The sequence below is a fragment of the Heterocephalus glaber genome, unplaced genomic scaffold, assembly GCF_053883595.1.
Source record: "Heterocephalus glaber isolate CG9 unplaced genomic scaffold, H.glaber_assembly_v1.0 deba00001553, whole genome shotgun sequence".
NCBI classification, from domain to species: Eukaryota; Metazoa; Chordata; class Mammalia; order Rodentia; family Bathyergidae; genus Heterocephalus; species Heterocephalus glaber.
In genome coordinates, this window is record NW_028258344.1 from 2,835,690 (window position 1) to 2,863,352 (window position 27,663).

General features: G+C 40.5%; 1 protein-coding gene across 10 annotated transcripts in view; it reads right to left on the reverse strand.

The window, feature by feature from the left end:
- The window catches only part of Nsmaf (neutral sphingomyelinase activation associated factor), a 100,471-nt gene extending 73,161 nt beyond the window's left edge, over window positions 1-27,310 (reverse strand). For 7 of the 10 annotated variants that reach the window (XR_015442688.1, XR_015442685.1, XR_015442686.1 and 4 more), the window contains exons 1-6: window positions 26,900-27,307; window positions 12,963-13,052; window positions 7,495-7,573; window positions 7,334-7,401; window positions 7,221-7,257; window positions 1,813-1,863 (exon numbers count right to left, since the gene is read on the reverse strand). Coding sequence is in view for 5 of the 10 variants with exons in the window: in XM_087190340.1 (XP_087046466.1) it covers window positions 1,813-1,863; window positions 7,221-7,257; window positions 7,334-7,401; window positions 7,495-7,573; window positions 12,963-13,052; window positions 26,900-26,958 (384 nt within the window). In the remaining 5 variants the exon portion in view is untranslated. Of the gene's footprint in view, window positions 1-1,812; window positions 1,864-7,220; window positions 7,258-7,333; window positions 7,402-7,494; window positions 7,574-12,962; window positions 13,053-26,899 lie in introns of all 10 variants that reach the window. The other 3 variants (XM_087190341.1, XM_087190339.1, XM_087190342.1) reach the window with 2 other exon arrangements.
- Between the last annotated feature and the right edge of the window lie 353 nt (window positions 27,311-27,663).

The following is a 27,663-nucleotide window of genomic DNA, read 5'->3' on the forward strand; positions in this document are numbered from 1 at the left end:
TTGCTGGGATTACAGCCATTCACTACCACACCCAGCTCACATTTATCTTTTTAAACTTCCAACTTATTACAGCTTTACTCCCATAAATTACTGTAATTTTGTCTTTCATTTGTTGTTTCATTTTCTAATTTCTCTTTTGCTTTGACTTGCTGGCTGTTTGAAAATGTGTTCCTTGCCACATCTGTGAATTTTCCAGTTTTCTGCAACTTTTCTAGTTTCATTTAGAAAAGATGTATGATATCATTTCAGTCTTCTTAAATTTGTTAAGACTTGTTTTGTGACCTAACACGTGATCTGTCCTGAGACTGTCCCACGATGTTGAAAAGAATGTGTATTCTGCTGCTGTTGAGTGGAAAGCTCTGCATATGCCTCTCAGCTCCGCTTGGTCTACACTGTTGTTCCAGTCTTCTGTTTCCTTAATGATATTCTATCTAGATGTTCTGCCCATTGTTGAAAATCTACTATTGTTGTGTCAGTGTTTATTTCTTCCTTCAGTCATGTCAGTGTTCACTTCATATGAGTATATTTAGGTGCTGTGAGGTTGGGTAAATAGATACTATGATTTCTTCTTCTTCAAACTGACATATCAGCCTTCTGCTTTCAGACTCAAACTGGATCTTACACCAGTGGGTCTCCTGGGTCTGTACTTCTCAGCCTCTATAATCACGATATAGATTATAGATTATAAATCCTTATAATAATCTCAATCTCTCTCTCTCTCTCTCTCTCACACACACACACAAACACACACACACACACACACACTGGTTGTTTCTCTAGGAACCCCAATACTTATGTTTGTAATCATGCAGCATGCACTTCAGTGGGTCTTGGGAAGAGTCTCTAAGACAGTCATCCCCTTAGGGAGTGATTCTCAATTTAGGGGGAAAGAGTTCACTGTTCAAGGGCTTTTGTCAATGTGTAGAGGTGCTGTTGCAATTAAGAGAGGAGCAGTATACAAGAGGTATTTAGCAGGTGAGGGAGGCTGAAAGAAGGGATAGCCCACACAGTGAAGAACTGTCCTGCCCTACGTGCCAACAGCACCTCCTGAGAATAATTAAACCTCAGTATTTATATTTTCTGAGTAGTCAGTATATGCAGTTCTTCCCTGCTTGTAAATCCCAGGACCACTGCATGTGTAGTGTGTCCAAGAAACTGCAGGCTGGCCTGCAATGAAAACTACGATTCAGCCTGTGGGGCTGTGTCCACATAGAGAGGACGGCTTTTCCTAATTCACAGATGTCACTGTAAAGAGCATTAGCCCTGTCCCGAAATTCTATAAAAACTCTCACTAGGAGTGTTCTCTTTAACATAAACAGTACGTGGAAACATAAACAATTAAAGCACAGAAAAGTTAAATAAAGTATTATGCTTACTTGTAAAGTCCTGGGAAAGCAGATATTATATTTAAGTCCACTCATAGCTTCAACCCAAGTAAGTATTTATAAATTATCGAGTTATCATATAAGGACATTTATAATCTATAAATATTTTTCAGATAATTTTAATGTTTTCAGTAATATACTGACAAATTCTCAGGACTACCCAGTAACAATGAATATGCTGATTTCAACTTCTAATCGTTAACAATTTTCCCCCTATTAGGCACATTTATTTTTTAAAATAAAAAGCTAATTGAATTCCCTTGGATTAAAGTCTGTGGCTCCCTTGGGTAATTTTGTTATAACTGGTAATAAGGTTTTAAGTATCCAATATTATTATATTTGCTTAAAGATGATAATAGAGTTACAAAATCTTATTGCTCAAAATCACTATATAAATTGCTGGAAATGCATGAAAAACTTTACTTACCCTTTCTATTTTATATGGTGCAACAATATTATGTTCTTTAATGAAATACACCTGAGGAAAAAAAATACTTGTAAAACATAACCAAAATTTTTCCCTCTAAAGAGTAATGATAAATTAGGACATTATGAATTGAATGTTTTAAATCATTATTATATAACCTCTATTTGGAAAAGTACTTGCATTAATATTCATATGGTTTTTAAATTCTGATATTAAAATAAATATTAAATTAAAAAGAGAATCATCCAGGCAACAAGTACTGGACAAATGAATATCTAAAATGTTTTGTGAATGTTACTATTTGTACCAAGTAACCAAGTAGACAGGGGAAGGAAGCTCACCTAAATGCTGATTTTCTACAAGATGAATAAAACAAAGTCACTGTGGCATGAAATATATTAACATAAATACATCTCTTCCTGAGAGATGGCCTAGGCATGTTTTCATCAAAACACCAGGCTTCACAAAAAAAAAAAAAAAAAAAGCAGGCTTCATACCATATATTAAAATTCTGTCAAAATAGCAACACCATCTACCAGAGCACCAAACTTCCTGCACCTGGACCCTCACCCCGATCTTCCATCTTGTTTTAAAGAAGGGATTGCTGGGCTCTCAAAGGCCAGCTGCTCCACTATGTCACAAAAGGTGGGACCCTCCCCACATGTGAGTCACTCAATAACTGACCATAGGAATGATTATGCACTGCATCCTCTCCCATTTTATAGAAACCAGGTAATCACCCCTGTTGGTCTCACATCCTCCTTTGGCCATTTCCCTATTTCTTCCTGTGGCAAAACTCTCTGCAAGAGCTGCCTGACTGTATCTTCCCTTGGGCCTGAACTATTTTCACCTCACCACACTTCTGCAACTACTCTGATGGGCCACATAAGGGGCACAAGATCTCCACATCACCCAATCCCACAGATGATTCTCAACTTTTCCTTGGCTTTCCTCAGAGCATGTGACACAGGTGATGATGGCTCTTCCTGAAGTATTTTCCACTCAGCTTTCATTACACCTGCTCCTGCTTGTCCCTCTCTTCATAACTTCTTTTTTTGTTTTTTTTGTGGAATCAGGGCCCAAACTCAGGACCTTGCACTTGCCAGGCAGGCACTGGCGCCACTGAGCTAAACCTCCAGCCCTCTCTCTTCCAAACTTCTAATGCTAGTGAGGTGCATACAAACCCTTAACCTCTAACCTCTCTGTCCACTCTCAGGCCCTTGCAAATTTTGTTCAGTACCCGGGCTTTAAAAACTCTGGAAACTTCCAATGGCCCCATTTACCTTTCTAGCTTCAGCCTGCCCTCTGAAACCTGAACAGAAAAATGCATCCCAACACACACTGGGCTTCTTTGGTCTGGAAGGCAGCTTACATTCTAAACAAGCCTCCTCCACCTCCCCAGCTTTCTCTATGGCAGTAGGCACCACTGTCAACCTAAGTGGAGTTTTTCCAGTGCAGTGTTTCTTTTTATGCCACGCAACTAAGCGATTAGCACATCTGTTACGGGTTTCTTCAGGATATACTCAGACAATGACTACCTCTCACCTTCCTGGTCCAAACATCTGTGATTCTGAACACCCAGGGGTCTCTTTGCTTCCACTCTTTCCCCTGGCCAGCTTGCCCTCCTCCCATCCTCCAGCAGATTGACAAATACATACAAATACATTATGTTCCTTCTCTTTCAAATCTCCAGTAGCTTTTCACTTTTACCCTTTATTCTCTCCATCCCCTGCTCTACCTTGGCTACCTTGAGCTAGAAGCACTCACCATCTGTACTGGCCCCCTCGAGGCCTCTCCCCATCTCTCCAAACCTGGAACTGGTTGCCCATGATAACTGCATGGCTCACTCCTACTGCTTCTGAGTCTTGTCAAGCATTACCTTCTCAGGGAGGCATCTCAGGCCACTCCATCTGAAGCAGTATGTTAATATTCCTTACCATTTCCTATCATTTTGGCCTGCTCTCATTTTCTTCATAGCAGTTAGCCCTATCTGACATTGGAGGAGACATTTGTTTATTGACTGCCTTGCCAACTGAAAAGCAAAGTTTATGAAGCAGACTTCAGGTATCTTATTGTTCCCTACATTTCTGGGGTCTTGAATATATTTGACTACATGAGTTAAAACTAATATTTACATGTACATACATTGTTCTAGCAGCAACAACAAAAAGTGAAAGCAAAACTTCTAAATTTATAGCATTACAACTCATGCTGAGAACTTGTATCCTAGTATTTAATCAAAAACACAGAGGGAGCCTTCCAGGCTGCAGTACCACTGCTCCCAGCACCAAGGGGGAGCCTTCCAGGCCTGCTATACCACTCTCCCCAGTGCCAAGAAGGTGAGTCACGCTGGCACCAGCAGAACACCCCCCCCCACGAAAGACACGTAAATAAGCCTCAAAACCAGACTTACAGATCACTTAAGGCAACCCCAAAAGGCAATAAGATGGAATAATCTGATACTCAAACACCTGGACTCCCTGAACTGGCAACAAAAGAGGATCTGGCAAAATGGAAATCAGAAATAATTTCAGCAGAGATTGTGCCCATAATGCAAGACATGATTAATAAATCTAGAGAGGACACAGATAAAAAAAATAGAGGAGCTGAGGAACATGATGGAATCCCAACACAGGAAACAAATGGGATCCATAAAACAGATGCAAACAGAGTTCCAGGAGATTAAAAGCTCCATTGAAAGTTTACAAAGCAGAATGAGCCAATGTGAGGACAGAATTTCAGATATAGAAGGTAAGATTGCAATTAGTGACCAGGAAAAGAAAGATGGCTTTAAAATAGTAAGGGACCATGAGAAATCAATCCAGCAGTTACTAGACGATGCAAAGAAGAATAACATAAGACTGATTGGAGTCAATGAAGAAACAGGAGAGAGTGCAGACAACATAAAAAAAACTAGGGCCAGGGATTTAGCTCAGTGGTTTCGCTGCCTGCTGCCCAAGCACAAGGACCCGAGTTTGATCCCTGGTACCAAAAAAAAAAAATATGTTCACAGAAGTAATGACAGGAAACTTCCCAAGGAGGGGAAAAGAACTTGACATACAGATAAGTGGCAATACTTCATGGACCTTGAGAAAAGAATCCAAAAATTCATTTGGAACAAGAAGAGACCTACAATAGCAAAAGCAATACTAGGCAATAAAGACAAGGTAGCGGGTATCACAATCCCCAACTTGAAACAATACTACAAAGCCAGTGTGATAAAAACAGCATGGTACTGGCAAAGCAACAGACCTGAGGACCAGTGGAACAGATTAGAAGATGCAGAAACAACGCCAGACACATTCAGCCAACTCATCTTCGACAAAGGAGCCAAACACCCTCACTGGAGGAAAGACAGCCTGTTTAATAAATGGTGCTGGAAAAGTTGGCTTTCAACTTGCCAAAGATTAAAACTAAACCTGTATCTCTCACCATGCACTAAACTAAAATCGAAATGGATTAAAGATCTAAATATGAAAACAGAAATTGTGACCAGCTGGAACAGAGGTTAGGTAGAACTCTTGACGACACTGGTGTAGGAAAAGATTTTATGAACAAAACCTCAGTTGCCCATGAACTAGCACAAACGATCAACAAGTGGGATCTCTTCTTACTAAAAAGCTTCTGCACAGCAAGAGAAACCACCAGCAGTGTGAAGAGACAATCCACAATGTGGGAGAAAATTTTCACCTGCTGTCCCTCAGACAAAGGTCTACTATCTCAAATTTATAAAGAACTTTAAAAAAATCTGACCTCCCAAATTTAAAGATCCAATCCAAAAATGGGCATCTGAAATGAACAGACACTTCTCAGACAAAGAAGTAGAAATAGCAAAGAAACATATGAAAAAATGTCCAACATCACTGGTCATTCAAGAGATGCAAATGAAATCAACGTTGAGATTCCACCTCACCCCAGAAAGAATGGCTGCTATCAAAAAATCAACCAATAACAGATGCTGGTGGGGCTGTGGGGAAAGAGGAAAACTGCTCCACTGCTGGTGGGAGTGTAGACTGGTGCAAGCACTGTGGAAATCAGTATGGAGATACCTCAAAGAACTAGGACTGGAAGTCTCATTTGACCCAGCTATTCTCCTGCTGGGTATCTTCCCAAAAGAATGAAAAGAATCATACCACAGTGATATAGGTGCACCCATGTTCATAGCAGCACAGTGTGTAATAGCTAAAACTTGGAAGCAGCCCAAATGCCCATCAACTGGAGATTGGATAAAGAAAATGTGTTTTTTTAATAAAATGGAGTACTACTCAGCCATCAAAAATGAGAAATTAGAGACATTTATAGCTAAATGGATGCACATTGAGGCCATACTCTTAAGTGAAATAAATAGGACAGGGATGTGTAAATACCGAATAGTTTCTCTAGTGTGAGAAACTCAAAGTGTAAATAAGAACTAAAAGGTATAATAGATAATATGAAATAGGAAGAAAAGGGGCAAAGGGGAACAGGAAATGGGAGGGAGAGGGGAAAGGAAAGAAGGGAATGGAATTACTATGAGAAAATGAAAAACTGGAAAGAAAGTCTTTGTAAATAGGGAGGGATGGAGGGGTTGAAGGGAGGGCGTGGGAATGGGGAAAAAGTAAGAACCAAGAGGGGTAATGTAAAGATGCAAATTTCCAATGATGAATGTCATTACATTGTATACCTAAAATTTACCAATAAAATTAATTTTAAAAAAACACACAGAAATTGCCTGGTTGTGTACCTCGCATGAAAACTTAAAACTGCACTTGAAAGAGCTGCCTGTGCCTAGGTGCCCATTGGTGTTAGGCTGATTTTGTGTTGGTTTGATTTGAGAGCCCTTCTACAAACTATAAAAAGTAGGCAGGAAGACTTGGAGGCTTTATTTGTAAGCCTGAAATTAATAAAATAACTAAAATGGATAGTTTTTATAATGGAAACTCTTCTTCTAATTCAAAAAGTACTTCTTCCTTCCAAGATATGGGCATTCTAGCGTAAGATCATGACGTAAGTAGTAAGATCTATAGACATGAGTGCACAAGGGTGGACCAGTCAGTCTGACGTCATTTACATGACCTGGTGCTAGCCTCCCATCTTCTAAACAGCTAGGAGGCTACTGGAGGAACTGCCATCCCTTCCTCCCAACCCTCCCATACTGCCTAAGATCCTGAGGACAAAAACCACAAGCATGCAGATACTGATGATTTAATAAACTATAAGGATTCCACTGGAGATTACATCCTTTTTAAACACTATTTCCCAATGATTACTCTCTAAAATCATTTAAACATCTATTCCAAAGATCTTCATTTGAGACCTTTACAAATAAATAATTTCATCATGTGAACAAAAATTAGACACACACACACGCACACACACTCACATTCATACAAGTTAGGAAAAAAAATTTTTTATTGGGTGCTTCTTACCTGACTAAAAATGAGTGAAATCCCTGCACATTTTGCCCTAAAATGCAGACAAAAGTAATCAATTACAGAAAACCTTTTGGGTGAAGTAAAATTAAATAGTAAAAATGACATACTTTGCAGGGTGTCTATTGGCCATGTTTTCTCCATGCTTTCCTATTTTTATACAATCTCTCAAAGGAATCTGGTAAAAACAAGAGAGAATATTATAAAAATAAACAAAGGTAAAATTATACAAAAATAGGAATGTTTATGTTCACACTTATAATGTGTTTACCTTAATAATGGGCTGGGATATTGCATCTGGTTCAAAAATCACTGATTTTGAACATATTTTTAAGGAGCCTCTGATTTTCCTAGGAATCAAAGCAGAATATAACAGTCAAAAAAGAATCATGATATCCTTTAAATAGAAAGTTGGCTACTAAGGCTAATAAAAATTCAACAACACAATTAGAAAGAAAGGTATGACAGGAAGGAAAAAAAAATTTCCACTTTATCTACCTAAAGGATAGAGAAATCTGCATATTGTTTTGATCTGTTGGGCCTTGTACCATACATTCTACATTTATTACCTTATTTGGTCCTCACAATTCTTCTTTTTTTTTTTTTGGTACCAGGGATCAAACTCGGGACCTTGCGCTTGCAAGGCAGGCGCCGGAACCCCTGGGCTAAATCCCCCGGCCCCTCACAATTATTCTTAAGGGAAACTGAGGACAAAAAAGATAATGAATACTGCATTTATCACGTCTCTGGTAAATTATGTTGGTTTTTAATTCTCTATATGCGGAAGAACTATTCGTAAAGCAATATGAAACTTCTAAAATTGATTAGGTAAAGGGATTTTTTTCTTAAAATCACAGAAAAGTTTTAAAGTTTGAATGTAGCACATAAAATACTTTTAGCAGTGATTTGGGGATATGGAGAAATTCCGGAAAAATCTATTTATAGGGACTATCTGGCTCCTCCTATAATATCAAATCAATCAGTTATAGACTATCATTTTCATGCTTTCTTGGGACATTTATATGTCTTCAACAACTTGTGGAAAGAAACATTCTTGAGTGTTCTACAGGCAGTTGTTAGTTTTAGCCAGTATGTGTCACCTGCCTGGAGCTAATAAAAATCTACACACTTTATCTTCTTTTATTGATTAGATTATCCTTTTTTTTGGTTAGATTACTTTTATCAATGATCAAACTAAGACAACAGCTTATTATGCATAAGCTAGAACATAAGCTGGGAGACACTGGAATATTATTTTAAAAAGTCACCCTACGATCAGTTTCCATGAGTACGTTTAGTCTAAAAGCAGCATTTTCAAGATCTCAGGTTTTTAAGACTCACTTCAGGGACGTTTGGAATTTTCCTCTAGCCGTTCTTTGGCGTCCTGATGAACCCTCCTACTCTGCTCATTCCAGGGATCTCCCTTGCCTCAACTGAAGCAACTGCAATCAACCCACCATCTCTAAGGTTCTGAATCCATACATTCAACCAATCTCAGACCAAAAATATTTATGAAATAATTCCAGAGAGTTCCAAAAAGCAAGATTTGAATTTACCATCCACCAAGAACTACACGGATTCCATGAAGTTATGTGTAGTCATTGTATTAGGCCTCTCATGAGTAATCTACAGATGATTTAAAGTATACAATATATGTGTAAGTGGTAAGCAAACATTATGCCATTTTGTATAAGTGTCTGAGGTTTTGGGTACCTGTAAGGCAGGGGTGGAGGGGGCCAAGAATCAATCTCCAGGAGATACCAGGGAAATATATAAATCTCTCTATAAAGTCTATTGCTTGAAAACTTAAAGCATCCAAAAAACCACTACATTAAGAAGCCCAGCCTTACACAGTCTGAGAAGGTCGCTTCCTGGACCCACTCTCCTGGGTAACACTTCCTTTTTCTTTATGGGCAGAAAATAGTCACTTAAACTTTCTATCTTCAGGCTAAATATATATGGACTAAATGATGACAAGGCTCATCATGCTGAAAGTCCTGATTCAGTTTATAATTCTTCCTCAAAGGTTTAAAAATTTTTGTATCATTTATTCATGTTAAGTGTATTTACTTTTTTTGGGGGGGGGTACCAGGGATCGAACTCAGGACCTTGTGTTTGCAAGGAAGGCACAGTGCCACTGAGCTAAATCCCCAGCCAAGTGTACTTACTTTTTTAACACCCACACTTACCCAACAGCAACTTAAAAACATACAAACTTAGGTTGGAGCTATTACTCAGTGTAAGGCACTTGCTTACCATGTGTGAGACCCTGGATTCAATCCCAAGTACTGCCTCCTGCCCCCGAAAAAAAGACACTTTCTATCCACGAAATTTCTAAACACATACAGACAGATTCGAAATGTCCACTGTACCAATTATCTAGCTTCAGCAACTGTCATTTTTGTTTCATGGATAAGCCTGGAACTCTGCTGGGTTGCGATGGTTTAGACAAATGCCCCCCCGAAAGGCTCATTTTTAAAAGCTCGGTCCCTAGAGCAACATCCTTGGAAGGTGGCAGAAGGTCTAGGACATAGGGCAGAGTGAGAGGCCTTCAAGTCACTGGGAATGTGCCTGTTATGCTGACTAGATGTCCCTCCAAAGCCTCATGCAGCCAGAGGTAGATGGATCTAGAGTGTGCGATGTTGGGATTATTCATGTGCAGTGCTAGGATCAAGAGTGTAAGTGCTACCTGCCCTAAGGGCGGTAGCCTGGATACAATATAAGGGACAGAAGAGGGTCTCTGGTCTCTTGTCACTTGCTTGCTTTGCTACCTTGTGCCCACCATTAACTGTTTCTCTTCTTTTTTAAACTTTTTTCGATACCAGGAATCAAACTCAGGACCTTACGCTTGCAAGGTAGGCACTGCACCACCGAGCTAAATCCCCAGCAACTATTTCTCTTCTATGCCTGTCTGCCGTACCACCGTACCTTGGAGCCAGCCATTACGGACTGAAATCCTTTGGATGGCAAGTATTTTGTCTCAGCAATGAGGAAAGTGGCTACGACAGGGCCCTTGAAGGGCACGGTGAGACTCCGGGTCCTCTTTCTCACTGTTACTTCCCAGTCAAGAGGTGAGCAGTTTTGTTCCTGCCATGATGTGTCACCACGGGGTTAAAAGCCACTCTAAAACTTGAGCCAAAATACACCTTTATCACTTTCTACGTTATCTCGGGTATTTGTTACATTACAGTAAGCTGACTAACACATGGACTGTAGACAGTTATTGACCACATGCTATTGCCCATAAAGACTTTAAAATGAGTTGATCACAGAGCACTGTCTTAATAAATGGCCTATCATTATCATACCTAAAAGTCAGGGCTAAAGGTATTCTTCAGGGGTAAAGCACATGTTTGGCATGCACAAAAAGCTCTGGTTCCATCCCCAGGACCAAAATGCTACTACTACTACTACTACTAATTTAATGTCATCAAGTATACAGTGTTCCATTTTTTCTACTTGATAAATGTTTTTTCATAGTTTGCTCCAATCAAAATCCAGTCCATATTACAATTAGTTGGTAGGTCCCTCACCTACCCTACTATAAAATAACCTTCCCATAATATGAATTTTGCTGAATCATCTCTGTAGTATTTCTCTAGCCACATACTTCCTTTAAAATTATCAGCAAGATTAAAAGACTCAAATCAGATTCTGGTTTGACTTCTGGTAAAAATACTTCTAAGGAGAGGCACATGTCTTGTCTCCCCATCAGCAGGCACCAGAGGATTCTAGTGATGTTAATCTTGATACATGCATTATGAAATTTTTCAGCAGCTTCTTACCTAATGGTTTCAGCAGCCACTGAAAACGACTGTCCAATTTAGAGATTGGAAAATTCTTTCTGTGAAGACCCTACTAGTGTTCCGCTGTCTACCTTGCAAGCTCAAGGTCCCAAGTTCGATCCCCGGTACCAAAAAAATAAAAAATAAATTTTAAAAAAGACCCTACTAGTATCTTTGGTTTTTTAGGCCATGTGGTGTCTATGACAACTATTCATCTCTGCTGTTTTAAGGGGAAACCAATCACATGCAGTATGCAAACAAATGGGTGTGGCTATATTACTAATAACCCTTTTTTAGTTTATCAGTACACATGTGTAGTAAACATTGTTTATATTCCTTGGGGGAAGTTGGCGCCTGTACATGACATATCTTAATTCTATTTTTCATTCCCTTTCCCTCCCTCTGTTCCTCATCCACTCATCTCTTGATCTCTCTTTTCCTTTTGGATATGTTTATAGTATATATTTACATTCCTTGTATGGAGCTGGTTACACATATAATACATCTTTACTACTTTTTCCATTCTCTTTCCTTCCCTCTTCTTCCCCTCCTTCCATTTCTTGATCCTCTTTGCATGTGAGAAAGATCTAGCTCCCCATTCTGTTATCTTTTATTTTGCTTTTTATTTATAATGAGTTTCTCATATAAGAGGAGTCATGTCATATTTAAGCTTATGTGTCTGATTTATTTCACTTAACATTATAATCTCAAGGTGTATCCATTTGATTATGTTCTTTTAAAAAATTATTTCTTCCTGTACTTGAACAAATGTATTTTGATAACATATATAGTTTTTAGTGTGTGTTTTACACTTTCACTCCTTCGGAATTTACATGTGACAAATTAATCTAATTTACTTTAAGCACTTCACTACCGATAAAACTTTACTGACAAAAACAATTGGCTGGTCAGATTTGGCAAAGGGCAGTAATGTGCTGACCCCTCGTGTAGATCTGTTATTTTACTAGGGATTAAAATTTTATCATTCCTTCTATATTGATTAGCTACAATTTGTCAATAAAGAAGAACTTGGGCTGGGGATTTAGCTCAGTGGTTTCGCTGCCTGCTGCACACAAAAAAAACATAATAAAGAAGAACTTGGGAAAGTTGGCCCAGCCTTGGCTGGGTTCAGCTGCTGGGCAGTGGTGGCAGAATAGCTCAGACCTCGGTTGAGGCCACACCTGAGCCCCAGGTGAGACCTGAGGGCTTCCCCGCCCACGTGCTACTTGTGTTTTCAGAAGGGGCCTTTCTTCCCACAGCTCCTGGGCAGGCTTCACGGCGACCCGGCAGTGACCATTCCTGCATCCCACTCCTGAGGTCCTGAGCCCACCTCAAGCGGCTGGGTAAAATCAAGGACTCTCACTTACACTGGAGTGACAGAAAAAGAAATAATTTTTAAGCGTGTCCAAAAAAAAATTAAATAAAGAAGAACTTTATCAGCAATTTTGTGATGCTGAAGTACAAATTTTACAAGGAAAACAAAAAACTTCAATAACCACTTTTGTACATAACTTCAAAAGGTAAGATTCAAAGGAACAATCTGTTTTTATTAAGCAACTAGTAACTATGAAACAGGGAGATATCAGATTTTACTTCTAAATCTGATTTATTTATTTTGATTCTGAAAGTGTTGATTGCATACCAGTCATGTGACTTATGATTATTACTTCATAACACCACACCCTAATGGCTGAGAAGACAGTACACTGCATGACTACAAGAAGGGTAAAGAACAAAAGGGCGCGATAGATCAGAGGTCGTCCAGCGATCTTAGTCTTAGCACAAACACTTTTTGGTTTTAAAAAATATTTGAAATTATGACAGCAACTTATAAACCCATTCTTCTTCTTACTTTCCTAATGAAAAAAGAAGAGAGAAAAGCTCTAGATAAGCCTGTATTTCACTGTAAAACTGTCAGGTTTGTTAGTGGGTAAAATTCTAAAAGCTCTCTTACCTTTCATCGTTGCTGCCCCTGTGCTGAATATGATGAGCTGCATGCTGTTCAAAATAGTATTCCTCTAAGTTGAGCAGCAGCAAGGAAAACCTAGATTTGGGGGAGAAAAAAATAAAACAACTTCTTTCACATTAAGCTTTTAGAAAATAGAAGCAAGCCAAATATTCAAAATGTTTGATTCCAAAGTGCTTTCTTTCCCATTCATTAATGTAAGCAGCACTTGTGAGGCACCTGGTAAGGCACATTCGAGGCACTCCTCCCCAATGTTCGGAGCGGGCGGGGAGTATACCAACTGCCTGCCCTGCAGGTCAAATAATCACTATGCCAAAACTTAAACCACTCACCAAGTGGCTGAACAATTCCTTTAGAGAAACCTCAATTTCATAAAATTTAACTTGTTTTGCCTAAAAAAGCTTGATGCTCTCCCAACTATGGAATTTTCTTCAATTGTTTCCCCTGACTTAACATGCCAGACTTTCCCATCCCTTCCCAATCAACATCCTGTCTCAAGGTGATTTGAATTCATCTTGTTAATTCCTAAAAGACCACATGCCTCTAGGAGATAGGTCCTTAGTCCCTGGTCAAAACCAAACCAATGCTTTGTACACTATGGTGTTCAACAAGTAAAATAAGTAAACTGAATGGAATGGGGCTGGATTAAAATTCCTTAGGTTTTAAGTGCTTTATACTTTTAAAAGTAAGGCAGTAAGGCAAATAGTTGTATGGCCACAGAAACAAATATATGGCAAAGAAGTGAAAATAAGTGTTTCATTTGTTTCAGGATAAGGACCAGGAAACATGGCATCTAGAGTTATGGGGGGAAAACTCTCATCAAAAGTGTAGGACTTGAGGGGCCAGGTGGTTAGCTCAGTGGTTCTGCCGCCTGCCTTGCAAGCACAAGGTTCCAAGTCGATCCCCGTACCAAAAAAAAACAAAAAAAAATAGGACTTTAAATGGATCTTGAAGTTCTGGTTTGTCAGAGGAAGCCAGATTAAATTGGCAGATTACACATATACACTTTTTTTTGAGATAACATCTTGCAACGTAGTTAAGGATGGCCTTGAACTCCTCGCAATCTTCCTGTCTCAGCCTTAGTGCTGGGATTACAGGCACGAGCCACCCAGCCCAACTAAATACTATATCCTTATTTTGCTTCCTTCTGAAACAACACTGATATGTGAATAAAAGTATTTTTAAAATGTTAAAACTCAAAGACCAAGGCAACTTGGACAGATACCAAAGCATGGAAGAGATGTAGGCAAATGTGCGGAAGAGGGAAAACAGAAGGAATTATGAGATGCCTTAGAGAAGGTAGGTACCAGTTGTAGGAAAACCAACATAGATCACAGGACTTCCAAAAAGTCCAGAAACAGCAGGCATAACGTACCAAGATGGTACTTAGATACAAAGTGATAGCCCAAGATCACCAGTCTCTGACATTAAAGAACAAGACCACAACAAGCAGGAAGAACACAATTGGAGATTATCTCCAGTCCTGGAGATGACGCAGAGAAAAGAAAAGGTCAAAAGGCTATAATTAATACCCTTACAAAGAAGAAATTTATACATGACAGGAGAAGAGATTGCTCATTAGAACAACAAAAAGCCTGACCTAAAGAGTAATGACTCATAAAAAATTAAAATTAATGATAGCAAGAACCATTTTTAACATCCTAATAGGTAGCTTTTATTGACTTGTCCTCAAGTTTTGAATCCATGAACAAGAATTAGTCATAAGTTGGGCTCAATATGCAGTACCAAAAAAAAAAAAGAATTAGTCATAGGTTAAACTGCCAGAGCACAATATGAAATGCTTGATATTTAACCTGAATTGCAATATAATTACAAGACTTAGGACTACTAAGAACTCTGATGTATGAGATCATTTCCAGGAAGGTGAAAATCAGGGAGACTCACTAATTGCCTTGTCCCTTATATTTAGCTTGTATCTGAATAACTGAAAACCCTTTTCTTGGGCTGGAGCTGTGCAGTCCTCCTTTCTTTCTGCAGATCTCCCTACTCTCCTCTTGCTTTCCCTCAACAGAGGGAAAATAAATATTCTTCAATAAGATGTCATAATTTTATGGCTATGAAGCACAAGTCACTATCAGTGACAACTAGCTCTTCCAAATATTAAAGTGTATTCATATCAAAGAGAATTAAAGACATCATTTTGGTAAATTAATTAATTATAACCTCAATAATTTATCAGTATGCATATTTCACAAGAAATGTATAACACATAGAGAAGGGACATAAATCGTACTGTTCAAAGTTAATAAATGAAGGAACTTTTCTGAGTCTTCTTTCTTTTAACTATAAAGTTTAGTTATATCTGCTTTAAAATTTTTTCTATGTAAATATTATTATATTAAATTTTATGGGTTTAACAAACTAATATATGGAGTAAAAGAGTCTATGCTTTAAAAAATTAAAATCAATGTTTTGCAATTTTATGGTTTCATCCATTAGTATTATACCCAGCTGTAAATTCTTTCTTTAGGAAACTCTTGGCCCTGAGCCTGCATATCCCTAGTTTAATCAAATCTTTACGTAAATGTGTAGTTATTCTCTTTAGGATAAATTTACTCACTGAACAAGTCAACTTCACAAAAACGATGTTATCCTCTCTTTATGTCACCTGGATTTCAAAGCACATTTATATGCCTAATTAACAATACTAAAATAGCTCTACTCCAGGGATTCCACAGGAATTACTGCATTCACAGCTGTTCAAAAATTACTCAACATTCTGTTGACGAGCAGTATTAACAGTAGATCCAGAACACTTTATTAGTAAATCCTGGCTCTAGGATACAGATGTAAAAAAGGCTTCGCTGTATTAGGAAGAACTTGGAAAGTGCCACAATGCCCTAGTGATAGGCACAGGGCCATGGGACAGGGCAGAGCCCACAAGTGCAGTGCATTTGCCATCTGCACTCTGAATACCTCAACACCATCCTTTGATGTCTCTGGACTGTTAGTGCCCCCATCACAGGGCTGTTTTAACCAAACTGGACCTTTTTTTAAGCTGTGCAGAAATGTGAATGGACAAAGGGGTGACTGACGGAGGGGACCTGGCAAGGCCCAGCCGGTCAGATTCTCTTGGGCGTTTCTGTGTAGCACTCCCTGGGTTTGGGCAGGACTCCTCTGGAATGAAGGGGAAAGAAGGGAAAGCAACCTTCCTAGGTTTTACGGCTTGCTTTAGGGAAGGGGTTCTACCTTCCTTTTTTAAAAAATTAATCAATTTTATTTTATTTTATCCCATTTCCCCCTCAATCCTCCTCCCCCCATGTACAAAAGCTGTTTTCATTTTTCCTTCTAGTTTTACTTTTTTTTTCTTGTTCCTTCCTTCCTTTCTCCCTCTCCCTCGCTTGTACCCCTTCCCATTTGAGCACTTTCTTCCCATTTCCCAACATCCATTATAGAAGGGTTCTATTTTCTATTCCTACCTTGAGGAAGAATTCTGGTTTTTAGGACTCATTTTGGGGGACAAAGAAGCCAAAGGCAGAAGGGCAGTAAAAGGTCAGAGGCTTTGCTTCTTTTTTTTTTTTTTTTGGAACCAGGGATCGAACTCAGGTCCTTGCGCTTGCACAGCAGGCGGCGAAACCACTGAGCTAAATCCCCGGCCCATAGAGGCTTTGCTTCTGATGCTTTCCAATCTCTTTAAAGTACTCCACACAGCAAAGTGCCATACTTCAGGGTATCATTTTCTGAGCCCCAACACAGTCATTCAAACAATGTCATTCCAGGACCGGGGATTTAGCTCAGTGGTTCCAGCGCCTGCCTCACAAGTGCAAGGTCCTGAGTTCGATCTCCGCTACCAAAAAAAGAATCAAACAATGTCATTCCAACCAACTACAACAATATTAACTTCCCTTAATTCTTGTACCAAGACATCACAAAAAGAAACCTTATCCTCTGCCGAAGTTCAGATGATCTCAATCTACTGCATTTTCCTGGCCTACCAGTCAGAACTCTTAGCAACAGAGATTAGAGTAACATGACATGACTTCATAGTAGGTTTCTGCAGGTCACTAATGATAACTTCCTCCTGTGTGACTCATAATCTCATCTAGAGTTAGCACTACATACATCTATGCACATGTGTTCATTCAACAGCTTTCAAACTTCTTAGATCACTGAAACAGTGTTGTGGTTCTACACATGAACTCTCTCAGGGTTTTATGCCAGGAAACAAAAGCACATTGGTATCCTCTGCATCTTCACACATCTCATCAAAGCTCACCCTGTCACTTTGAGTCTGACGGTCAACGTCATGAGCTGAGCACAAAATGAGAGCCGCTTTCTTGGTTATAAGTCTGTGTTATACAACCAAGCTAGGCCCTAGGCAGCGGCTAAGTACTTCCTCATTTCAAACACAACTTTAGAAGATTGTTTTTTGTTAATGTACAGCATTTTTTAAAACTACCACTCTCATGAGGCTTTAATCCTTTAGGTTAGTTGTACATAATATTTTTGCTTCAAATTTTGAAAATTATAAGCTGAGGGATTTATTTGCTTGCCTTATCTATAATTCTTCAGAAAACTAACTTGGATTGAGTGTTCTGGACTGTATTTTTGACAGTTTCACAAACTTCTTGGGTCAGTATGTTTTTCAGAACTGTTCCGTAATAATACGTATCTTTTTTTTCCTTGAAACTTTCAACATCTTCTTTCTTAAAAATCTAGGTCCTGGATATGGCAATATTCTTAGTCTTCCCAAGCATCAACAATAAGTAACCTGACATGACTGCTTGAGTTTCTTCACTGCTACTTGGTTAATTAATTTCTCTTTGATGTTCAGAATTAAACCAGGCATGGTGGTGCATGCCTGCAATCCCAGCACTTGGAAGGCTGAGCCAGGAGGATCACCATGAGTTCAAGGATAGTCTGGGCTATATATAGTGACTTTAAGGTCAGGCTGGACTACACAGTGAGACCCTTTCTCAACAACAACAACAACAACAACAACAACAACAACAAAACCCAGAATTAAGAAAAACTCCCAAGCTCTGTGAACTAGAATAAATTGAAACTTCAACAAGGGAAGCAAAGGCCTGTAATTCGATCTCACTCTGCATTTCAGAACGCATCAGCACGGCCACTTCCTGTTTTCTGATCTATACCAGGTACACACCATCTTTGTTTCACCCACTCATTCGGCCTATAACAAATGAATACAATTATGTCACTTTGTTACCCTTTCCCACACTATGGTTTTTCCCTCTGACCCTAAATTCCTGTACAGATGTTTATCTTCTTGCTGTTCCAAGCCCGCTGCCTTCTGTGTTAGTCTTTCCTGTTACATGATTCTGTAGCTCGAGTCCCATCTCAATTAGTTCCTGTGACACCTACACACACACTAATCCTCTTCTATCATAAAATCTGGTTCATTTTATTACCCATGTTCTGGAGACATCTGTATAGAGACATCTGCATCTGAGTGACCTAACAGTGTAACAGTATTTCTAGTTCCCGTACACACTGTTTCTCATGGAAATGACTGGCCCCTCCTGCACTGCCAAAGCACTTTATCTCCTGGCTGCTGACCTCCAGTTACCAATTTCACTACTCCACCTGGCCTTTTTAGCCCTTCCCCTCCAAGGTAAGTTTAAAGCTCTATCACTCAGCCAGAATTAAGAAATTACATCCTCCTCCCTGTGAGATGCAGTTATTTCCCCACCAAGACAGTTCAGCAATCAAAGTTCTTTGCATTGACACCATCTATAAAGTTGACTGTTTCTAATTTCAAGTCTCAACAGTCTATGAGAAGAAGGGTAAAAAAGCATCTCTTATCCTCTCAAAGTCCTGCAGCTTCCTAATCAAGGGACATAGCTAGGCCAGGACAAGATGCCTTCAGGAGCGTTATGAGCACTATGAAGGTACATAAGGAAGTAGAGTTTGAAGGAAAAATGTACAAACAAAACAATCAGGATGACTTCATAATTACTATTATTTACAGTGGTGCTTCTCACAGTTTAATTGTACAAAAGCATCTGAGGATCTTGTTAAAACAAGACAGGGAGCAAACAGGCAGGACTCTGAAGTAATCACCTGATAGAAAACAGGCAGGCAGCTGTGCTTTCGGGTGCTAAGTGGGGAGATGAAACAGGCTACTAAGCTGCTGTACTCCTGAAGATAAAGAGGGATGCATGGGCAAATGGACAAACCGTAGATGGTAGACGTAAAGACGGAGTCAGCTCTGACTGAGAACAAGCCCTAAACTTCATTATACCTTCTCAGTAATAGCACTTCCTTACCATACTCTCCCCTCACCGGGGTAGGCTACAGCATTTCTAAGCATAGTTTGAACCATGTGTAAATTGGCACATGTGTGCTGAAAGCCTTGCCCTTCTGGCTATAAGTCCCCATTCCTTTTACTGGAAAAAAAATTATTAATGACATTCCTTTGAGTCCTTATAAACATGAAATGTAACCTGGGGATGTAACCTCAGATACCACTGATACAAGCAAAGGCCAGTAGCTGGTATGCCTCATTTAAAAAATAACACAGTAAGTTGTAGGGGAAAGGGATTGAACTTGGATCAGAAAACATTAGGGCTAACCTTAGCTCAGCCATGACTTGGCTATTTTATCTTAGCCAAATCACTTTGCTTAGGCCTTATATTCTTCAACTACAAAACTGATAGGAGACAGACTAGATTACCTTAAAGGACCCTTTTTTTAACCAGTGAATCTACAAATTTGTTAAATAAACCTGAGCTTATAGAATCAGCAGGTATTTCACCTTAGGGCAGTTCAAATGTCCCAAAAAACAACCTTACTACATATTCTTAAATTCCTAGAAAAATTACTAAAAAATCTCTTCCAGTCCTTGGCTGAAGTAATGAAAAGTAGAAGAGAATCTTTGAATTGCAAAATAAACATAAATCTAAGTCCAGCAAAGTCAGAAGGCAGTAAAGCAGTCTTTTTTCCTGGGGCCTCTGCCTGTCAAGGAACAGAGAACCTGAAATTTCTATGGACAAAGGCAGAGGACACAGCACATTAAACTCCAAGACGAAATGAATGGGGTCCCTCTCCCAACCCTAGGCTAAAATAAGTCCAAACATTCGGGGAAAATTCGCTTCAAATTTAAGCCTGGAAGAGAATGATTCCCCAGGAAAAAGTTTTAAGGAGTGAAGAGGCCACTAGCAAAAACCACAAAACACATGAGAAAGTACAATTACTGATTAGGAGTCGGGGAAACAACAAATATTCAAGCAAGTCCAAAAAGCCACGAGTATTTTGTACTCTGTATCAGATTATTCCATGGATAATTTAAAGAAATGAAATCCAGGCAGTTCATAAAAATGAACCAAATAAAACTAGAAATTTAAAAATAATCAACATTAAAAATTTAAATAATAGTTTGACAAATTAAGCAACTGGAGAGAAAAAATTAAATTAGTACTGTAGGCCGGGGATTTAGCTCAGTGGTTTCGTCACCTGCGGCACAAGCGCAAGGACCCGAGTTCAATCCCCGTACCAAAAAATAATAATAATAATAATAATAATAATAAAATAAATTAGTACTGTAAATTGCAGTATGAGTTTAAACAATTGGTAATCTTGATTGCAAATCTGACTGGATTAATAGCCTCCTAGATAAGAGATGAGTTCCCAGCTGAGTGGGCTCTTAGGCGGCAGGGATACTAGAAGAAGGAGGTCAATGGCTGTGACCTTGGAGTCTGCATCTGGTACCTGTCCCCTTCCTGTTGGGTGCTTCCCTGGTCTCTGCTTCCAAATAAACTGCAGCTCTCTTCTGCTATGCCCTTTCACCAGAACGTTTCTGCCTTGGAGCCTGCTGACCATGGACTTAAACCTCTGAAACATGAGCCTAAGTGTGCCTATGCCTCTCCTTCTTGGAAGCTGACTACTGCAAGTACTTTGTTCCAGCAATGGAAAAGTAACTAACATAGTAAGTCACAATGCACCAAAAGAAAAGAAAAGTGACAAATACTATCAAGGCACTGTGAGACATAAAAGAATGGAGGCAAAGCAGTATTCCCACAGGAAACCCAAATAGGACAGGTGAAGAAGAAATCTGTACCTAGATTACAAAAAGCAGATTTTAAAAGCAGCCAGAGTTGGGTATGGTGGCACTGACCTACAATCCCAGCACTCTGGGAAGCCAAGGCAAGAGGAGCACAAGTTTGAACCCAGCCCGGGCAATTTAGCAATTTAGTGAGACCCTATCTTAAAAAAAAAAAAAAGGCAGCCAGAAAAAGACAGATACTTACAAAGAACAATTAGGCTTGACCAATATTGGTTTAGTGTAGGCTGCTCTACCAGAAGAGAAGGTGGCTTCCTGCAAAGTTCTAGGAACCCTGCTGGGGCTCTGTGTTGAAGGCAGTCAATCTTGGTCAACCACACAACTTGGACCTCGGTATCCTAATCACGCTGGGGAAATTGCTGGTGCCTCCCTAGGCACTAGCACTGATGCAGCAAATCCTGCCCCAAACCTGGGACATCATGCAGACTTAGCCCTCAGTCAAGCGAGCAAGGAGCCATAGCCACAAATGCTGAGCTGGCCAGGGCTGGCCAGGGCACCACCGCAGCACAGGCCTATAGCATCCTGGCTCCTGTTTCACCTGGATCTGAAGTGGCCCTATCAGGCAGCTGGATGCTGCTCCAGGAGGGCACAACATATGTGTTAAGTGACCTTTTCTGGGTGCCCCAAAGCTGCTCCAGCAAGCCTGGGGCATATTCCCTGGCCCTTTGCCTTTGTTGTCACAATTTTCAAAATGCTGAATGAATGCTCCATCTAGCAAAACTGACTTTCAAAACAAATGTAAAATATGCACATGTTGAGACAGACAAAAACAAAGGCAGTTTACTATTCTCAACCCTGATCAGAGGAATTTATAAAGGACATTCTTCAGGAAGGAAAAAAATTTTGTAAGGAAGTTATGTTATGCAAAGACTCCTGAACAAAGACTACGGTAACTAAGCATGTAAAACTACACGATCATTAACTAGGCAATCATAATGCTTAATATGTAATTTAAAATACGGATGAGAAATACTGGCATATACCTATAATCCCTTGATTATACTTGAGAGGCTGAGGTACGAAGACTCCAAGTTCCAGGCGGCCTATGGAACTTAGCAAGACCATGTCTCAAAAAATAAAAAGGACTAGGGATGAGGAATATGGCTTAGTTTTAAGGTCCTGGGTTCAATTTCATGGGTTGGGAGGGGAGGACAACTGGCCAATAACAGACTAAGATTTAGGCTGTGAAAATAGGTAGTTAGGTATTCTAAGGTACTTTCACTGTGAGAGAGGAGGATAAAGAGAATGATCTTAAGATATGTTAAAATTTCAAAGGTAAGCATTAGAAAAACAGAAATAGAATATACAACCTCCATACTCTTCAGGAAAAAATGAAAGTGAACAAGGGGACCAATCCAAAAGATAAGGGGGGGAAAAATACCTTAGACAAAATAAAAGAACAAAATGAAAAGAGCAGAAATGAATTCATTTGTGATAATATAAATGAACTAATTTGAGACAAAATTATCAAGATAAATTATTTTTTAAAAAGCTCAACAATAATCTATTTACAAGAAACATATCCAAACCCTAAGGACAGAGAAAAGTTAAGACTAGAACATTCTATATTATGCAGATAATCTACAAGAAATCTGATATGTTAATATCAGACAAAATAGAAAAAAATCATTTCTAGAAGGGGCCATTATATGTTAATACAAAAGAGTCACTTCACCAAGAAATAACAATTATAAGCTAGTCATAAAATTTAACTTCAAAAATAAATAATCTGGGATGTAGCTCAGTAGTAGAACACTTGCCTAGCATGTGCAAGTCCTGTGTTGGATCTCCAGCACCACAAAAAATAAATGAATAAAAACACAACAAAAAGATAATTTTCAAATCTATGAGCTGTAAAGTATAAGACAAACTTCTAAATATCTGATGGATAAAGGATGAAATCACAATGGTATTTAGAAAAAAACCAAGCACTTAATTCTTTAGGTGGCCATTCCTTTTTTATATCACATTTTAAAAGACTTTTTAAAATGCAAATCATACAGCAAATGTACTCAAAATCCACTTACGGGTACATTTTGAAGCCTTCTCAATAGCAGACATTTAGGAAGAAGTTAATTTGAGATAATAAAGGAATCAGAGGTAAGCTAGTATGCATTTGGGGTAAAGCCAATAAAAATTCTAAGTTAATGAAAATATTTCCATAATCTATTTCTTCTCCAACTGTTTTTTTTTTAACATGGGAAAAATGAACCTTATTTCTTTAAAGTTAGGCAGATTTCTTGCAATGCAGCAGCACTGGTGACTAGGTGAATGCTGATTCTTGCAATTTATCTTTTTCAATACCTGGAATATCTCACTAAAACTGGGATAATCTACCTCAGAAATGAATGATTAAGGAAGAATATATGAAATCACTCTGCCTTCACAATGAATACAGACTCCATTAAAAAAAACATGTTGAGTACGGAGGTAGCACAGCCAGCCCAAGCCCTCTTAACTTCTCTGTGCTCCACCATGCAGGTTCATTCATTCATTAATGTGCCACCCAGGTGCAGGTGTTGCTGGTAGGGCAGGCTGTGTGCCTGGGGGTGGGGGTGGGGGTGTTAATATGGGAACTCTCTGCCCTTCCCGTTCAGTTTTGCTGTGAATCTAAAACGGCCCTAAAAAATAAAATCTATTAATTAAAAAAATGTTGAGTAAAAGAAATTTGGTATCAACATAACCAAAAGATACAGTTCTTGCCATCTAAAGCTTAGCCAGGATACTGGCGCATTCGATTTGAACGACCAACTGTCTTTTTTGCTTTTAATACTGAAAATTACTAAAGCATTTATTCATAAACATTACCAATAAATAGCACCATTGTAGAGTATAGTTATTCCAGTCAGAAGCCTGTGAGTAGGATTGTCATGACTAGCAAATAAAAAGGCAGGATGCCCAGTTAAATTTGAATTTTAGATAAACAACATACTTATACTAAATTTTTATTTATATGTATGTTCCAAATATTACTCATTACTTATCTGAAATCTGAATTTAACTGGGTGTCTTATCTTTTACCTGTCAATCCTAGTTGGGAATCCCTTCTTGATTGCCTCTTCAATACAATATACTGCACTGAAACCTTTCAATCCTACTTCCTAAAATCATCTAGAAGCCATCATCCACTTTTCTTGGTTTCTTCTGCCTCCACCTTGATCTAAGCCACCAATGCAACAATATCCCAAAGAGTCTGTTTGCACTTTCAGGGAAATGCCAACTTACTCTAAATGCAGCATCACTGACATAAGAAATAAATGTTAACTTCAAGTTTCTCTTTGTCTGGGACCATGGTAGCTGTAGAAATCTAAATTCCTAACAGCACGAGAGAGCCAATGAGTTAACAATGAAGACATGGGGCCTCCCATGGGTGACCTCTGAAACAGTTCCTCAAATTTCCCAAAGAAAGTTCTCTTGGGGATGCCCCAGCAAAGACCTCTATCAGTTTTACTCCTTTGTGCTTACTGCTGCAGAGATAAGAAAAATATGTGCAGAAATGGCAAATCTGGGGCTCCTTAACATTTTAAAATATTCTTGTTTTAAAACTGCTTGATTCCAGTCCACACTTCATGGTCAGATTCTTAAAATTCAAATCAATATTCTGTGGATAACACCTTACTGAGAGGATGCCCAACAGCCCATGATTGCAAAGCTATAGCCAAGAGTATTAAAAAATTTAGGCAAAAAAAAAAAAAAGGGCCAGGGATTTAGCTCAGTGGTTCCACCGCCTGCCTTGCAAGCTCAAGGATACACGGTACCAAAAAAAATTTTAAGCAGTCAATAAGTATAATTCAAATAAATGTAAAACACATGACACCATTTTTTTTTTACTGATTACTGATGCTCTGGAATAGTGGATGCCTCCTGATAAAATGTTTTGGTTGTAAGAACTCTTATCTCTGGGTGCTGTTGGCCTGTCACATTGTCTGATCAATGGACATTAACAGAGCAGCTTATAAATGGAAATAAAAGTGCAGGTGGCTTTCCTGACACTGTAGAGCTATATAATCTACAAAAGTAAAAACAAGTTATTTCCATCAACATAACAGGCAGATCTAAGGAAAACAGATTTTTCTACATATCAGAGAAGCCTCAAAACTGTTAGAAATGACTGTGTGTGTGTGTGTGTGTGTGTTACTGTGGACTGAACCCAGGGGGGCTCTACCACTGACCCCTAAAAAAGCCAACCCTCTGAGACCGTCTCACTAAGCTGTCCAGGCTGTCTGGGAACTTGCCATCCTCCTGCCTCAGCTTTCAGGGCAGCTGGAATTACAGGCACAAATGAGTCTTAGGTCACAGAACACGATGGCAATTGAAATCTTTCATAGCGTTTTAAATATTAATGTGGATGCTCATCTATTTAATACAGACCGCTAACAAGTCTTAATGTTGGTACTGAACACCACTCATGACCTTTACACATGAAACAGACACTACAAATGTAGCCAGTGTGAATTATTGTAGTTATGACTGAATTATTTAACAAACAAGTCTTTCCGTGAATAAAACTTCATCAAACCGCCAAAAAGTTTTTGGAAGCCACATTCAAGATAAGGTTTTTGTTCATCTTCTTTTCTGCAGGAGAGAAATGAAACTTCAGACTGGACAACCTAGCCAAACCAACATTACAGATTAGAAAGAGTCAGGAGTACTTGGATGGGGACCGGGGATTTAGTTCAGTGGTTTCGCTGCCTGCTGCGCAAGCGCAAGGACCCGAGTTCGATCCCCGGTACCGGTACCAAAAAAAAAAAAAAAAAAAAAAAATGGAAGGATGAAAGAGATTGAGTCAACACCTACTGGCGCAGATGCTGGACAATCACACCAAATTAAAGTCTACACTTGTATTCCACAGATAGTCTGCTGTGTTGGTAGCTCCTGGGACAACAGGTCAGACTAGATTACTGTAACTTCTCACAACCAAAACACTTTGTAAAATGATTTAGTCCACATTCCTTCTGGCACCTGAGTTAGACCACAGACCTAATGATACCCAAGTTGCTTCAGCCAGCCACCAGGAATGCCAAAGTGAGCTTTCCCTCGAGGACAGGATCAGAAACTCCAAAACGGCACTGCTGGCACTGCTGTAAGCCCATTTTGCTCCTGCTAACACTCCATAGGACACCGGGGGGAAAATGACAGCTTCAACGCTGCTTGCCCTTTCCAATGCAAAGCCTTCAAACACCGCTAGGGGAGCAGACTCTTTGGGGGAGCCAAGGAGAGAGCGTGGCATTATCTCAGCATAAGCCCTTGCTGGCCGCCCTCCTCCCAGCGCTCCTCAGAGCTGGCAGCTGGTCCTCCTTTTGCTTTGGGTCAGAAGAAGCAGGCTTGGGAAAAGTCCAGCGCTGTGGGGTGTCGGCGTGAACCCCAGGGCGGGCAGGGGCCACCCAGCCCGGGGAGAGGACGTCTGGGGTGTGAGAGAGAGGCCAAGCCGGCTTCTCACCGTCCCCGGGGGCTCCGCGCCCTTCCGGGAGAGCCGGGCCGCCGGACCGCGGCGCAGGTGTGGCTCGGCCGAAAGGCCGCTCGGGGCCCAGCTCCTGCGCTTGCAACCTGGCGGGCTCCAACCCCGACCAGGCCCGCGGCTCGGCCCGGCCCCCAGCACGCTCGCCCCTCTCCGCCCCAGGCCCACGCCGGCACCCCATTTCCTGGCACAACTCGGCCTTCGAGCCCGACCCCGGGCTCTGACCTCGGTCTCCGAGTCTGCCCCCGTCACGCTCCCCGTCCGGCCTCCTTGCTCGGCCCCACGCCGGACCCCTCCTAAAGTTCTCGCCGGCGCCCCACTGCCCGCCCGACCCGGCCCCCGGCCCCCGGGCCCGCTCCCCCCCGCCGCCGGCCTCCTTTCCTCCTTCCCTCCTTCCACCCTCCCTCCCCTCCCGGCGCGCACCTCTCCTTGGAGTAGAGCTGCAGCTGCTGCTCCAGCCGCTTCTTCCGGATAAACGCCATGGAGGGCAGGCGTGGCGAGCTCCGAGCACAGGGCACGCCCGCCGCCGCCGCCCGCCGAGGCGTCCGGAGCAGTGCGGGGTAGGCGGACGTGGCGGCCGGCCGGGAGCGCGCGGCTGCGGGCCTAGCTTCCCGAGGGCGGCCGAGTGCCCGACTCGGCGTCCGGCCGCGCTCACCGCAGCATCTCCGCGTGGGGACTCCGGCGGCGCCGTGACTCAGGCCTGGAGGAGGGGCGCGCGGTGACCCGAGGCGCCCCAAGTTTGGGCCGCACCTGGGACTCTCCCAGGACCCGGGCCGGACCCGGAACCGTTCTCACACGCGGCGCAGCCCCTCGCCGACCAACCGCGGCAGTGCGGCGCTGGAGTATTTTACTCCTGAAAACCGAAGCTCTCCCGCGCAGCACCAGTTTGCTGGCTGCAGGGACTGGAAATAATAACGTTTAGGTCTTCAATCCCAAATCTCAATTGTTGAAATAGTCTCATGGTTTTATCTTTTTAAAACAGTTCTATTGAGATATAACTCACACACCAAATGATTTACCTATTTAAAGTGTACTATTCAGTGATTTTTAGTATATTCACAGATACGTGCAACTATCATCAGAATTTTAGAGCATTTTCATCAACTTAAAAAGAAACTTAAATCCTTTAGCTATTACCAGCCCAAACTGCCCATCCTCATACCCCTTCCCTAGCAAACTGATGAACT